Source organism: Etheostoma cragini, chromosome 8, assembly GCF_013103735.1.
Source record: "Etheostoma cragini isolate CJK2018 chromosome 8, CSU_Ecrag_1.0, whole genome shotgun sequence".
NCBI lineage: Eukaryota > Metazoa > Chordata > Actinopteri > Perciformes > Percidae > Etheostoma > Etheostoma cragini.
The window spans coordinates 11,581,995-11,599,174 of NC_048414.1; the positions used below are offsets into that span (position 1 = coordinate 11,581,995).

Consider the following 17,180-nt stretch of genomic DNA (forward strand, 5'->3'; position numbering starts at 1 on the left):
TGATGCCTTTTTATTATTGGAGTTTGGTTCGCTGTCTTTATAACAAAATATTTAAAAACAGACTGGCTCTGGGTTATTGGAATTTGTTCATGCAGAAGGGAAAGAAAAAACCTGCTGCGTTTTAAAGCGATGATCAACACAAAGCCTCCCTTTGTCTTTTTTTTGGCCCTGTAGCTACAGTTCATTTTGCACAGGCTTTCGCTCAACACAACAGCTTGACACCATGTTTTTAAATGAACCTAGAAATATCCCATAATTTAGCCCAGATAATTGGAGAACAGAGAGACCAGTTTATTTTCTGTTTTATTTTCAAAGAAATCAGAAGTAAAATCAGAAGGTGTTCATATTTTCACATAACTGTGGGCATTTTATATGTCAAGGCAGACACAAATTATGTAATGTTGGTGAATATCAGAAACGCTGGTAGCAGCAAGTGGTTTGAGACTTAGTAAAACAGAAAACATTTGTCTGGTAGTTCATATTCCACAGGTTAATGTTAATTACACAAAATGTGTACAATTGAAGAAAAAAAAAGTATTACCCTGTCTGAGCTCATTCTGTAAATTAATAAATAGTGAAATGTGCTACATATTGATACACTCTTTAAAAAGGGATGCTTTGGGGAAACCACAAATCTGCATTATGAGATATGATAATAACAAAATATCAGCAAACAAATGTGATTAACCTACAGGTTGAAACATAAAGCAAACAATTGCTATCCCAAAATTAGCACATCAACATGTTAAAAAGGACACTAGTGTGTTCAGATGGGAGATCAGTGCCACACAAGCTTTCCCATCAGCCGGAGACAGTGGCCCTCACACATAAAAGCGGACGCACAATCTCCAGACAGGAAGGCTCAGTGAATATCTTGAGATGTGGTGCTGAACTATTTAAGTGCACTTATTTCAGTAGGTGCGGACAAATAATATGACTGTAGAATTCGTCGCAAACCAGAAGAGACTTTGTACCAGTCCTTAAACACGGTCACTTTCATATTCAGTTGCCAGCGGCAGCCTCTGACTCCTTGGTTGCAGCTTCCTTTTTGCTCCCCTCCTTGGCACTGCGGTTGAGGCTTCCATTCAGAAAGCTCTCTGTGGTCTGACGCTGGAAGTGCTTCCTGGTGCCCACCAAGGAAGGGTTGTTGACCAGGGTGTAGAGGAGCTGCCAGTGTCTCCGGGCCCTCTTTGCACTGGAAACCCTGCGCTGTTTCTTCTCCTGATCGACCAGCTGGATCCCTGAGGACATTCAGACATCATGATAGCACTGACGGTATGTCATATATAAGTCCTATTGTTACATTTTTTTTTTTTTAAATCTTAACTGGAATGACAAAAATACTTGAAGGCCACCCAGGACTACAGCAAAAAGTAATAATAGAAAGCAATCATATTCTAATCCTCTAAGCATGGTGGGAGCATGTTGGCCATGTCATTAACACACTGAAAGCAAAAGCCCCTTGGGCTACATGAATATGAAGCAGGCAATTAGCATAGCTCATCTGTGTAATCAGCTCCTCAAGAACTAATCTTTGTAAAACAATAGATTATTTCTGATAATGCATTGTTCTCTAGATGCAAACAACCAACATCTCCACTGCACATGTGTAATTGGACTCAGCTGTGACCAGATACCAGGTTGAGTTGAATTCCATAACAACCAATGGCAACTGATGCATTTTTACTGATAATTTGATACTATAATGTATGTCCTCCTGTCACCACATGTGAAGGCAACTATCACCTCCTGTTTAAGTCAATACCCTCAATGCAGATCAGCAATCAGCCTTAAAGTAGCCCAGCTGTTCATATTTTGTGTATTACATAAATGATACAGTGGTTGAATAATAAGTTTAGAAACCTATAGGACTACATTGTCTCTTGGTGACAGAAGCTGAGGGTCCAGGCGAGTGTGGGCACACCATAAAGGACAGCTGATTAGTTTATGACAGATTTGATTGAGACCAGCAGCATGACTGAAAATTATTCCACAGTGAGACTCAATTCGCTCTTGACATATTAAATCAGAACTGCTAAGCTTTCATTTCTTCTGCACGTGCACAACAGTATTATGATCTGATTATGTGAAACAGTCACCTGCAACTGAATTGTAAACCTCTCTGGAGAAATTAGAAGATGCCACACTGACATTTAATGTAGATATGAATCTTCCTTTTATTTTTAAAGGATAAGGATGGTGGTATTCTATATTTTTCTTGTTGTCATGAAAAGACCAAAACCAACAATGAGATGATCCTTCTGACCAGTTCATTCATACACATATACACCATCCCGTTGCTGTAAATACTCAGTGAAGCAGAAAATGTTTATTAATACACACTGTTGGGGACTATTTTCTATCGCAGAATGCAATTAAAAGTAGATCATAACAAATGCATTATTAAAAGTGCTTAGGATTATATGCCTCAGACAGGTTTAAGAAAATGTGATTTGCTGACATAAAAACAACATAAAAACATGTATAAATACCACAGTGTGAGCTGAATTATTAGCACTTAGGAAAAGTGTGTAGTCTATGATGTGAGTTTTGTGCTACAGACCCTCTTCAGCATCCCGTGACCTCTGTGCAGCATTGCTCTCCTCTTGGTCCATGGACTGCAGCAGCATCCCGCAGAAGGCCTTCATCACAGGGTGCGACTGGCTAACCTCAATCTTCAGATAATGAGCATAGCAGCGGTAGGCTGAAGACAGACGGGGGGTGGGGGGGTGGAAAGCAATAAACACATAGGACTGCACCCCGTGTTGGCTTTGAGGCAATCACACATAATGGGCCCTACAATCACACTTCTTTTTTTCTTTTTTCTTTCTAACCACCTGCTTTTCCTGACAACAGATGTCTTAAATCTGCAGCCATTTCAGAGATCGGTGTGCAATTACCGTCCCTTGCTCTGCACAGAATACAGATATCATATGAGCTGCACTGAGCTGCTAGCAGGGTAAAGTGGATAAGATGCACATTTCTGGCCTCTACGTGGGATCAGTAAAAGTGCAATTTCTCATAGGAAATTGCTTCTCTTTAAGCCTCGACACAGAGAATGAAAAAAAAAACACAGTGTCATCTACAAAGGCAAAAGCATGATGTTAATACCAATGAATATGTTAACATTGTGTCTCTAAGACTAAGAAGAAAATAAATGTATGAAAATGCAAAATATACAGTAATTGAGCAATGAAGTCTATGGAATTCCCTAGTAATACCTTGTTGTTTAATATTTGAACACATCAAATTTCCCCAGAGGGTCCAAGGTATCATTCATATTAGTTTTTTTTTTAAATGCATAAGACATGGAACTTGACTTGATGCTTTGACCTAGTCAGTATACTAGACAGTGACATGTTGATCACCATATGTACGAAGTGCAGAATATCCATTTCACCTGGGTCAAATGCCTCTACATTACGGTTAAGAAGACTGATGTCCATGCGTCCCATGTGGACAATGTTGAACAGGGCTGTGATGATCATGCGCCACACTGCCAGAAGCACCCCGATCAGAACGTTGACTGGGAACATTAGGTATGTCAGCAGGAACAGATTACCCCTGTGAGATAGGCAATCATTATTTAACAGTAAAACCATAAAATGCCATGAAACATAGCAACAAATGTAGTGACTCACCTGTTGTCTAGGTCTCGTGTGCCTGCTGTTTTTCTGATGAAGCAAAACCTGCCAGTGACATTTTGAATCAACACAGCCAAGACAATCATCAGCCAGAAGGGCCTGAAAGGAGAAAATCAACAATCAAACAACTGTGATACAAGAAAGACATAAGGCACATAACACATTTTGTAACCGACAGAACAAGATATGATTTAAAGCCATTATTGTGCAGCATACATGGAGCGTGTTGTTGCTTGCTGATTGAAAACTGTTCCACGTGTCAAGTTCTTAAGAAGTAAGAAAGCGGCCCCAATTCTACATTGACCAACATGCTTTCATAAGGTACCCAAACAGGAATATTTTGATGAATTTGAGATGTGACGACACCCACCACATGCTCCCCAGGATCTGAAAGAGAATCAGATTCTGTCCGTGCAGCACAGGTATGATGATGAGGAAGACGGCGATCAGAAGGCAGATGAAGAACACCAAGGTCTGGACGATCATGCCTGCATGCCGGGGAGAGATCGGAGCTTCAGGGCCACATTGCGTACACCTTGTCCAGCATCCAACAAATCTATACTTCAAACGCTTTTACTCTCATATCACAGTTTGGGGAAAAGTGAGCAATAACTTTTTAATCTTGGAAGCCTCAAAAACAGAATTTGAGAGGAATCCTTTCATGAACCACATAGTATATAAACCTGACAAAGCTTAATTATAGCTGAGTTAATGTTGCTGTGACACATACACAAATACATACATTCATACAAACAAACAAACCAACAAACAAATAGGAAATGAGTTGTGAACAGACAGTGTTATTAAGATGGAATTCCTGGTTGAGGTTATTTGGCCTATGTGAGGATATTTCTTTAATCTCCCATTACTATTTTACCACTATCTATTGTGCAAACATTAACCTTTTACATTTTGCGGTACAGTATGCATGTTATAGTAACAATATGATACACAAAATCTAAGGTTTAGCAGCCACAAAAACAAAAGAGATCCAAAACATTTAAACTGGAAATATGGTTTAAAAAAGAAAACAGGATAATCTATATTCTTTTTCATTAGTGTTGAACATATAGCTGTACCAAGGCAGATGTGAGCTGCAGTGAAGCTGGTGTATCCCATCCAGCAGACCAGTGCTGGCCGTGAAGCCCTGATACTTCTCTGGCAGTTGTAAACATTGTAGATATCTCCTTTGTACAGCCCCTTCAGGTTCGACCTACAGATGCAAAAACACAATGAAGACAAGGCAGCACCATGCCAAAGATAAAGTGATTGATCAATAAATTTACAAATTACATAGTTAATTAAAGAGGTAATTTAGCATGGGATACGGCCGAAGTGCAAGTCAATACTCAACACGGAAAATCATTTATTTTAACACGATGTAATTTATGGTAATGGACCAGTATTTCATTTCTTATCTTAATAGCCATTTTCAATTCTAGTGGCAGCTAACGCAGAGTGAATGCTATTATGTGTGTCTGGATGATTAGTACTCTGTTATGTTATAATAACTCCTCTGTGAACCATTACATTATAATGAAGGCACCAGAATGAGAAGCATGCTCACAATTCTTGGAAACCTATGAGAATAGACAAAGTAAGGAATCTAAAGCTGTAACACTGTTCTTTCCTAAGGCCTACCGATGCAGAACCATGGAGCGCATGAGCATAGCCAGGTTGATCAGGCCAGACAGGGTCATCGCTGAAATATAGCACACTGCAGGAGAAAAAGCACACAACGTTCAGATTGTTCACTGTGGGCATTCATGTACAGTTAGCATGGCAAATACAGTAAATGTGAAACAAGCAAATGAGGAGGTCCATATTAATGTTAGGACCCAAACCCTATGTTAGTAAATGTGTACTGTACATGTATATTCTGCATCTCTCTCATATTACTAATGGCTGTTTTCTGGTTTCACTCACCTTCTACACACCACATGTAATAAACCACTATTCTGACCACTTCATGTTTGTCTGGAGACAGCATAATCTTGAAGCTAGCTAAAAGGTTGGCGACGTCTTCATCGACTCCCGAACGGGCGATCTGGAGCGGCGGCAGCACTGACGAGATTAGTAGAAGACCCATCTAAAAAAAGCATTCAATTTCAATAATGGAAATCTCTTTCCACCAGAATGGTAACTCAATAGCTTTTACAGATGTAGACATTAAACTGGCCTGCACTGTATTTGGATCAACCACTGATGGTAATAACTTAGTATCAGGTCAAAACAGTGTGTAGCATTTAGAATCTACTGACTTCCTTTGTTTTAGATCATAAAGTCTAAAACTCTGGTTCTTACCTGATACAGGGTAATAAATGACACAACACCAGATATTGCCAACTTCAGTGGAAACCGGAAAGCTGTGGAAAAGAAAAGTAGTTATAAAAATGTAACGAGACAAAACACTTGAAGGCATGACCAGACATCACACAGACAACATGTTTACCTTCCTCTGGTGTATAAATGTATGACTTCATAGCATCAATTATTCTTTGAGGGAGCTTTGGCGTCTCTGTGCTGAGATAAAAGGTAAACAGAGGCACAAATTTACTATGTGTTAAATAAATCCACAAGATTAGGAAAGATTTGTGAATAAATGAAATGCAGGAAATCATCACAGGTTGTTCTCAAACCCTGGACCTCCGCGTCAAGGCATAAATCTCTATGTAGATGTGCACCTGCTCTACCAACTGAGCCAACCCGGCCACAATGGTCCTCATCCTTGAATACATCAAATTTAAAAATATGTTTCTGTGTAGGTAGTAATTAAAACATTCTCTACAAATGGAAGAAAAAAAATCATTATTTCCTGGTGCTCATTCACAAACAACCTCTGTATGACACGTTGACATGCCATTTGTTTTGACTATATGAGGAAATACAAATGTTCGACCAGTAGATATGATTAATTACGTTATTTGCACAAATGGCAACAACAGGTCAGCAAACTTTTTCCTCTGATAGTATCTTTTCCACACTATCTGAAATGTAACAATGCAGCAAATTGGGTGTCTTAGGGATGTCAGGGTTCAATTCTCACCTGATTTTGGTGGGCTTCTTCTTCTTGAGCATTTTCTTCACATAGTCTTTATAGTAGCTGCTGCTGAGATCCTAATAGAAAAATCAACAGCAGTCATGTAGGAAACTAAGGGTGTCAAACCTGAGGCAGTTGCCTCATCCCAGCATTATCACACCCATACTGAAATTAGCATCAGATAAACACAGCATTGTGACCCCACAGTGAAAAAAACAAGGCAACCTTTTCATAACATGATCAAGAACATAATGTAAACCAGTTACGTCAAATCTACTTAAAATAATTAGACTGGCATGCTCCGTTGGACTTCACATTTTCCCTTCAGCCTAGACTGTATGAGCACGATAAGCCCCTTGATTAGGAGGCGGCTTATAAAGGTCCCTTACGTGCACAGATTCAGAAAAAATGTGCGCCTTAGCGCGATTTAATAATATTTCAGGCTTACGTGTACGTAGACTACGAATCAATACAGACACTTGTATCAAATTTGTTATGTAAGCAGGCCAAATAATTAGTACAGTAAAGCCTGTACAACAAACCTGTAGCAGGCATGGAAAAGGAACTGTTCTTAGATAAAAAAAAACTTACCTCTGTAACATTGTTCTTTTCAGTGCCCTTCAAGCCCTTGAATAGAAAAAGGGGATACTGGAAACTAAGGAATGCTAAGCAAGCTATCTGGGGCAGGCTGGAGAAGAGAGAGTAGTGTTTGTGTATCTGCAAAAGGAAGGAAAAAAAAGACTTTTAATCACCAAGCAACTTGTTTTGGGAGTTTTGGAGTGACACATGTTAAAACAAACAAATGGCTTTGTGTGTTTGCGGTGGGAGAATCTAGAAAGGGGGACATAAAAAGAAATAGTATACTAAATATAATATTTAGTCAAATGTATTCTGTTGTCTTTATGTTAAGCTTAGGCATGCAGATCAGCTCAAAAGCTCCCTGCAGTGTTTGTTGTGCGCCAGCTCATGTTGAGATAAAAAGACAGCCATCACTACTATTTAAAAGAAGAAGAGGGAAACCATTCAAAGCCAGGATGTCTTTCTTTTACTGACACACACTAAACTGATTAACTGTGACAAAGCCTCTTGATTAAGACCAACAGACAGTGAAACTAATTGTTTTGAGGCCTAGACATTCATGGCACAGAAAACCCAAACAATGTGGATGTGGCACAAAATCTGGGGATTGAGTGTGGTGGAAAGCTTCAACCACAAGTCCATGAATCCATCTGAGAAGCCTGATATTCATCTGCTCAAATCACATCTTTTACATTTACTACAGACCAGCTTTGTTAGGTAATTATTGGGTTTCCAGACCAGAACAAATTACTTCTCTTTGAAATAATCCTTAAAACTCAGACAGATGAAACAGCACAAAGAAAGTGAAGGTTAATTCGGTGACAATTTAGACAATATAAATCGCTTTCTTGCTCAAGAATATATTGATGTCTCATGAAAGCAGTAAGATGCCATTTTTGCTTACCAAAGGTGTTTTGGGACAGTCAATTTTCTGCCAGACCAGAACAACAAAGTGCGTCCATGACAAGAGGCTACCAAGTACATAGCCAACTTTATTATGTAAAGTACCACATGCCAGGAGAGGGTAGTATAGCACGGGGTAGTAGAAGACTCCAAGAATCACCCAGTTCTCTGCAAATACAACAAAAGTGTGTGAAGACCTGGAGCATCAAAAGCAACATACCCTAATTTGTGATTTACTGAAACAAGTGACACAAGATTCAAACTTTGACAATTGATTCTGCTTTGCTTCTACCACAAAAGAAATATTCCTATGCATGGTTTAAGATCTAAGTCTGCTGTAATGCCACTATATTCTCTATATGCTGAACTTTTTACTGTTTGGAGATTGTGTAGTAGCAGGGAACCGACTCCTTACAGACATTTGTTTGTGAGTTTATGTTAGAAAAAAGAGCTTCTTGGAAAGCTTAGTTGAAAACAGAAACACATGAAAACAAAATAATCCATTTACATAACACACAAACACACACACACACACACACACACACACACACACACACACACACACACACACACACACATACACACGCAAGAAAATGTTCAGGTCTATAAATTTGATGCTGTCTACTCTTTTGACCGAACCTTTCCTTTATCCACTTGTTCAAAAGAGGGGCAGTGACTACTCAGATAAAGATTTTTTTAGTCAGTGTAAAAAGTAAATGCATAGGTTGATGCTAGTGCAGGAAGAACCAAAATGATCTCCTCACGTTTACTCTCTGTGTCTGTTATGAAGGGGAGGGGGTTTGGCGATATGATCAGGCCCCACAGTTTGCACAAGAGCACTCCAAACACAGCCACTGCCAGGCCCTTGTGCTGCGTATGGTCCAGGAAGTTGACCGGACTGTGAAATCAAGCAGCAAGTATTTAGAGCTCACATGTTACCAGCCCCACATTTGGATGAAACAGTTACTGTATTTGGCAGAAATGACACAATTAAAAAAAGTTTCAGCCCGCAAACTACAAACTAAGTAACTGACTGAATGAAAAGATATTTTTGTGTGATTTTCTACCTTCCAGGCCGCCCTTGGCTTCCACTTATGTCACTACGGGGCTTGAAAATTGCTTGAGATCAATCACAGTTTCCCACCTCAATTAATCCAGTGAAGGTTCACTGAGCGTGAAAGCTCTAATCAGCGCCCACCTCCAAAAACCCACAATTATACATATTCACACCTAGAAGCTACCCAGTATAACTGTTTTATCTGTTGGCCATTGAGCAGCTCCACTGGAGCAGATTTGGGGGCTAATTGCTCGAGGGTACATCAGCCAGTCGAAAGATTAAATTAGCGGCCTCAACATTTGTGCCATTATAATTAAGTTTGAAGTAGACACTGCTTTAAAAGCTTTTCCTTGCTGGTGTGTTCTAGTGCTTTTGGAAAACAACAGTCATCCTTTACTTAAGAAATGACAAACAGATATTATAAAATGACGAACCAACAGTTCTCAACAACTATGTTTCCATATTGTATATGTTCTGACAACATGTAAATCGCTTATGCTGAATGTTCACTCAACCAAAATCACCAAAGTCATGCATAATTCCTAAAATAATTATACTATAACAACAAATGACTTCAGTTAAACATCTGAAATGTAACATTTAATTGTTTTTCAGTTACAATGTTTTTGACACTGATGGCACAGCGCTGTATATAGGTATTTCTTTTTTTTCCAAAACTGTTTTTGCACTGATCAGGGTGTACTTGGCTGAAATATTATTTCAAAAGGGGTATTTTATGGATAAAAGCTCCTAATGTGGTCTTATAAAAGAAAGTAGATAACTGATTTCACATTAAAGCATGGTGTTTACTGGCATTCAAGAAGGGAGAGATAGAAGATGAGATACAGACTCACCTGAGTAAACCTGGGAGTCCTGTTTGTCTGTTGCCCACCTTTGTGCGTCTGGCTAAGATTGCGAGGATCAGCATGACAACAAGCTACAGGGAGAAGATACATCAGTTAGCCTTATCTGCAGGGTAGCATGCAGCTGTGGGTTCCCCCAGGGTTCAGAACTAACCCTGCTTCACACTAAAAATGAGTGGATGCCACAAAAGGCCAAACCACGTGGTCTCATTAGTGCCCCCCATGAATGTGGTCTGAATGAATTGTCATCAGTCAGGACCATTAACCAGTCAGAGTTCACTGACCTGTCATGACCTGTGACACGTTTAGGAAACACAAGGATGGGAAGACTGCCTTGCTCTAAATTGGAACAGTCTGGACCAACTACCATCATTATTCACCTTGATCACACACCAGAAGAAGACAAAGTAATGCCAAGAAAGACCATTAGGAAAACAGGGCAATAGTATGTGCATTAAAGCTTTGGCGCGTACATTTTTTATATTAATAAACGTCCGATACATTCAAGCTATTGCCAAATGAGTTGCCACAAAACTAATTAAGACTATCAGCTCCACACAACTCTCTCTGTATTTCTCAGTATGGCTATGTTCAGAAGATTGTGTCGTTCGATGACTTTGGAGTGAAGATAATTACCCCTTCTGAAGACTCCATCATGTGTTTTAATCCTGTGTCCTCCTTGGCTACTAACTGTGTGTAGGGGGGGTGGGGGCTGTGGGCGATCATGGAAGACTTGTATCATGTGGACACGCCAACAGTTTTGTTGTCATTACTTAGAATTCCTCAAGGGGGCGAAAGAAACTATGCACTATAGCTTTAAATTAATTTAAATTAAATTAATCGGTAACTATTTTGATAATCGATAAGTCAATTTGAGTAAGTTTTGAGACAAAAATCTAAATTCTTTGATCCCAGCTTCTTAAATGTGAATATTTTCTATTTTTTTCACTCCTCTGTGACAGTAAACTGAATATCTTTGAGTTTTGGACAAACAACAAGACATCCGAGGACGTCATCTTGGGCTTTTGGGAAACACTGATCCACATTTTTCACAGTTTTCTGAGAAATCTTTTGACCATACAACTAATCACTTAATCCAGAAAATATTCAACAGATTAATTGTCTGTGAAAATAATCTTTAGTTGCAGCCCTATTCGTAATTGTTCAGTGTGCCTCTGATCCACACCTGGATCTGGATCAAATTTCATTTGGGCCTTGAACTAAGGGCCTTTGTTCCCCAAGTTTTATAAAAACAAAATGTTCACAACTTTTTGAGATATCCTGCTAACTTACAGCCAGTCGAACTGACTTTGACAGTCAAACCTTGGTTAATTTTATCAAAGGAAAGTATACCATCATATTTCTGTGGCATAAACATAAAACATGCTTTATGTCTGAGGTGTGATATTATCAACCAAGTGAATGAATGATAGCGAATGACAGGACAGCGTAATGGTGCGTCACATTAATCCAAGAGGAAAGCAGACTTACAGATATCGCAGTGATGCATATGTGGTAGAGCCTGTCATTAGCAGTAGGGTCACATGGAGTGATTATTCTAAAAAAAGGGAACAAAACATTCACACATAAGCAAAACAATCAAACTTAAGACACAAGGATTTGAGTTACTGAGCACACCCACAGCTCACTAAACCTTTCAGACGTCACTGTCAGGCCCATTTGTGGCTGGAAACTATGTGGCTGAAATCCTGCAGCAGAGATTTGCATTTAAAAGGATTGGTATCAGCGTGACAGGAAAAAAAACAAATGCCAATGCTTATGTTCCTGTGCACTAGAATATTAGGAATGCCTGGTCATGTGGATAGTTATTACAACTCTGAAAATCAGAGAAGGCTATTCTACGTTATTATTTTGGAAAAACACTACACACATCTCAACACATTTACACAACTGCCAGACAGTTTACTAGCTCAACGTGTCAAAAATGACACTTGTTCAATAGTATTTCTGTCATAGCGTTCAGCTGAAGCCACTCTTAAATATTAATATTCTTTCTATTAATCACTGTTCATGAATCAATCTTTGCCAATGTATAGATGGAAATGCAATTTAAGTGTAAGAAACTTCCCAAAAAGAACTGGAAATACTGCATGTGCCCTATTGCATTGTGAGATCGGCCAGGAGCAAAGAATGATAAGACTGTCCTTATCAGCTTTGGGTCTTATGTCCAACTTGCATGGTACCATGTATTACAGCTTTACTTTTTGTGGCTTAAAATAACTAGTTATTTTGGGTAAAATGGACTTATGTTTCTTTCATACTATCAAAATTTTTACTTGGAAAAAAAACCTAGACATGAGACGGCCTCCACTGTAACATGACAAGTATACTGAACAGAAAAAAGGCGAAACACACGGGCACTGTAGTGTGCCAAATGTCACCTAATATATCAATGATCTGTATCTCACTGCAAAATTGTTAAGTTTGAAGAACTACTAATAAATGTTAAATAATGGACAGACTGCATTTTTTTATGCCCATGAGTTTTAGACAAACAATAAAACCATACAGATGTATAGGTCTTAGAGTTTTAATCTTCATATTTAGAAAGACAGTAAAAATGTACTTACTCTGCTTCAATTTTGGATGGCAAAGGATCCAGGTCTGGGTACTCATAGTCCAGTACAGCCTTATCCATCGTGCTGTCTCTTTTTTTTAACAGGTCCAAAGTCTTACAAAAGAGGCTGGAGTACTTTTCACGACAATCTATGGCAACACACAATTGGGATCTCCTTGACTTAAGAGATAAAAGTGTTTCCCAAGTTCCAAAAGTTGGATTCGGTTGTTGCTGCAGAGGCGTCCTTGCTTTCCGGTGTTTGGTCTAGTTTTACTCTCACTCTTGTTACTCTCTCCCTCACAGCCTGTATTCAGGTGCCCGCGTCCCACAGTGGAGCTGAGAGTAATGTGACAAGTCCTGGCTGCAGCGTGCTGCCTCCACCTTGCTAAAGGCCCTATTTCAGCTGAGGGCTACCACCACACTGGGATCCTGGGGAGAGAGTGAGAGGGGTGCAGTGTGTGAAAGGAGGGAAAATGTGGAGATCTGGGAAGGCAATCTGGAAGGCCACCTGCGGATTACTGGGATTACATCTACTTCTGGGGTTACGTTAAAGGACCTGTGGCTGATGGTTGAAGGGGTCAGATGTGTGGAGTTATAAAACTCCAAATGGGACTGTGTGGGTAGCTGGGAGCAATGAGCCTTTCCTATCAGAGCCGATTTTCACATTGATAACACGGGAATTCCCATGTTGTTTTCCTCAGTCACGGATCAGTTCCATTTGAGAAAGGTTACCAAATGGAACCAAATAAAGCCGGATGGAAAGATTAGATGTTTTCAGGTCAGCCAGTCAGAGTACACCTCCCCTCACTTCATAACTCTGCACCTTCAGCTTGATAGGATCAAGGAAGGGTTTATTCAACCCAGTACTGAGTCTTCATCCGATAAATTAAGATAAAGATGTCTAACAAAGGCATATTCATCTCTACTTGTATCAAGTTATTTGAATATGTTGCTAGATTGACGTGGTTTATTGGATATGTGACAATAGGTAATTTCCAAATAGTAACATATCATCCTATAAACAACTGATAAAGATCCCAATAATAGAGCTGTAAATCAAGTTTTCAACATGATATGGGTAGATGATATGTGAATGAAATGGTTATAACAATGGGTACAGTCACAGTGCCCTGAGGAAAGAATTTCGACAAGGCTTTTTTTTCAGACCAAAAGTGTCTTTCGGCACAAATCATATCACACAATAAACATGGACAGCTCTCCTTTGTCTGGACTTACAAAGTAGAGTATACTTCAGAATATCGACCAATTTACTACAGTACATTTCTTTAAATCATCACTTTCTCATTTAAAAAAAAAGATAGCAATATGTATTGCACTACTGAATGTCAAAGCAAAGTTGTGTTTCTCCTACTTTCCAGTCAACCAACATTTGTGCCAGTGAGTGATTAGGTGTGATTAGGTAAACAACAGAAAGTGCATTGCTGACATTTCCTTTTAATCATTTATTTATTATTAAGTCATAAAGCAGCTTTTTCATGCTTTGCACTACTTTGGGTTTTGAGAAATAATAGCAATGGATTGAGTAATTTTTTTTTTTTTTTACAGATTGATTGCTCAATAAAATCTAGTTGCAAAACTAAAGATTATTTGATCAGTTTGTTTACTTGTCTTATATTTCATAGCAATGTGATCTGGCTCATCTCATGCCACCAGGTTGGATCTTGGCATCCTCAGTAGTGGCCTGACTCCTGAGTCATGACAAATCTCTGTTACATATTAAATCCTAGCAGCACAGGGGGTTCACAAACAAAATACTTGTCTTTTTCCTGGGTTATTTTCTGTTACATCTCGGCCGATTTGGGCTGCAAGTGTTTCCTATGAAGAGAATGAATGACAGCAGCAACAGTATAAAAAGAGGGAAAATGATCACAAAGTGTTTCCAATGTAAGTAAAGCACAAGCATGTGAGTGCTATAAAGACAGTCTGAGGTCAAGGGTCATGGCAACACCCTAGTTCAAATTATTTTCTTTCAACAAGTTGAATATGGCATTAGTAAATGCACTCACATTGCTATGTTTACGTGCACGTCTGTATACACAAAAGGTTGTACAGATCTTGTGCAATGTATTTGCAGAGATCTATTCCTGCATTCAGTTGCAGGCTGAGACTAAGTCAGTTTTGCAACACTGCGTCCATGTCAACATACACTCATTATGCCGGGATTACAGTCACACAACTTTAAAAAGCAACAAAACTTCCCTCCAACACTCCTGAGAAAACAGGGTTTTTCAAGCATTGTAAATCCACCAAATCAAATGCGCTCCTGAAGAAACAGCAGCCCAGCAAATAAAGGGGTCACTGAACAAAGAATGCTTTGAACAGTTATAATTACATCACAGAGAGGCACAATTTGATTGAGCCAGACAGTTCACTTTGCATCAGGTTTAGTAAGTTGGCTCAAAAGCCATTAAGTTGGAAATATATTAAGCATACATAATTGAATTACTGATTACAAATCCATTTTTAGCAATCTTAACAGCAAAAACATCAATGGTGACAAGTCAAGCATCGACAAATAATGTGAAAAAGACTCACTTAACAAACACTTCCAGAGCTTTAAAAAGACGTTAATGCAATACAAAAATAAATGCACGGATTTAAAAAATGTCTGACTCTACCTTTAAAAGTTCTTAGCCCACCCCCATTTTATTTAGCTAAACAACATTACAGCAAAGAAGAAGACATATTGTTGTCCCGCTTTCCTGCATACGCTTCTCTGTTTTCTGTTGGGGGCAGCTGAGCCGGGTCCACGGGATTTTGTTTCACACAGACATAACGGACATTTTTCATGCCTTTGAAGTTGAGCTTGATCTGCTGACAACAAAGAGACTTCCCGTCCGAGAGCCACGGCAGGTAACTTTAGTCACCTGTGCCTCTGTTTCCCGTAAGCCTCCTGTACTATCTGCGACATACACGAGAACTTAAAGTTTAAGTCTTAAACGCATATATTCAACCAACACATTGACCGGCTGTTTTATTTTGAGTTTATTTAATATCACAGGCTAATCGGTTGAGATGCTAGGCTACTTAACGACCGCCTGCAGGTGCATGCAGTGCTAGGTGGGCGTGGAAGTTGGATTAATGCCAAAGCAGGACTGCTGGCACCAGAAGCTAGTTTTATTAAGCGCCAAAAACAAACAGTGCACACTTTAAATAGGCTGCATTTTGGACACTACCTGGCCATTTTAAAGACTTAAATTCCCCCTAAACATGTCCACACTTCAGCCTAGCTTACAACATGCACTACAGTTTGAAATAACAATCTTACCTCGGGTGACCTCTCTTGGTTTGGAGAACTTCAAATGATTTGACTTGTAATCACTTTCCACTTAGTCCATACTGCTGTGAAGATAGTTCTGACAATACAAGACTGCGTTCCACTATACACCAACCTTAGGGGATTTTAATAATAACATTAAGAAAGTAACTATCTCAAGAACAGCCTTTCTTTCCTCTGGACACCTCACATGCATTGTGTGGTTGGGACTTTGACCCTGTTCTCTACCTTTTTGTTGTGGTGAGAACATCATAAACTTGCCGCTGCATGCAAACTGAGGAAAAGTTGTTGCATGAAACATGCAGAGGTAACTAATGTGGTCAAGTCAAGTCAAAGACTAAGAGTGCTGGCATTTTGCAATATACTGATTAATGAAATCACAAGCACACCATAAGAAAGCCTTTTGGAGGGGGATGGGGGGGGGTGGAGGAAATGAGTATTTTAGGTTATAGAGCTAACAGAATAAGTTTTTGTTTTAGCTGTGTCTTACTGTGATGGTATGTTCACTCAGTGACCTTTGTAACAACCTGATGGCTTTTTTTGAGGACCACAATGGAAATAAGTCCTGGACTTTATTGGATTTAATGTCTTTTCGTGTGTGACGCATTCTTTATAAAATTAAATAAATCAAATTCTGCTCTGTTGACATTTCAGGCCAAAGGGGGGATTGTTTTGCTATAGTTGCATCAACAGTACAAACTGTTCCTGTATATCCTGACACATATTTCCATTTTACAGAAGTTTTGTCACAATGTAGACGAGTCCCATCTCAGTGGAGGGGACGGAGGCGGACATGGTGACTGTGAAGTTCAATTAGCAAGGACATTCATTTCTGGTACGCACTGTGCATCCCGGTGATGGAGATTTCCTTCAGACCAGTTCTTGATGCACGTTTGTTATTTCAAGATTAATGGAATCATGTTTTGTTGTGTTTCTCTTGTTTCCGTGAGAACAAGAACCATGATGTTCATCTGAACACAGAGGCTCTGCTTGTGAGACGTTCAGATCAAGACGTTTTTTTCTATCAACAGTCACATTGTGGCGCCACTGCAACTTTCTGTGATGCACTGAGGGCAGCAAGTGTTCACTCTGTTCTTTCATGAAGTCAGACCCTTTGTGAATAACATAATTAACTCATTTTTTGTGGAGGAGAGTGCTCAGCGGCTCCTAAGCGAGATGGGTTAGGCTAGAGAGATGAGTAAGGCTCTATCCTTGATA

General features: G+C 39.4%; 1 protein-coding gene and 1 long non-coding RNA gene across 2 annotated transcripts; one reads left to right on the top strand and one right to left on the bottom strand.

Moving 5' to 3' along the window:
• Nucleotides 1-290: 290 nt before the first annotated feature.
• stra6 (signaling receptor and transporter of retinol STRA6) lies at nt 291-16,185 on the bottom strand. The gene is made up of 18 exons (XM_034878910.1): nt 15,954-16,185; nt 12,678-13,093; nt 11,578-11,644; nt 10,078-10,160; nt 8,931-9,064; nt 8,168-8,334; nt 7,276-7,401; nt 6,691-6,761; nt 6,097-6,167; nt 5,949-6,010; nt 5,571-5,733; nt 5,286-5,361; nt 4,724-4,857; nt 4,015-4,132; nt 3,642-3,743; nt 3,401-3,564; nt 2,564-2,704; nt 291-1,241 (listed from the first exon to the last, which is right to left on the bottom strand). The coding sequence occupies exons 2-18, from the start codon at nt 12,743-12,745 to the stop codon at nt 1,003-1,005; spliced, it is 1,986 nt and encodes a 661-aa protein (XP_034734801.1). The 5' UTR covers nt 12,746-13,093; nt 15,954-16,185; the 3' UTR covers nt 291-1,002.
• On the top strand, nt 15,420-16,985 carry LOC117948938. The gene is made up of 3 exons (XR_004657599.1): nt 15,420-15,538; nt 16,720-16,797; nt 16,913-16,985. It is a non-coding gene; the product is annotated as an uncharacterized LOC117948938 (long non-coding RNA).
• Nucleotides 16,986-17,180: the final 195 nt, after the last annotated feature.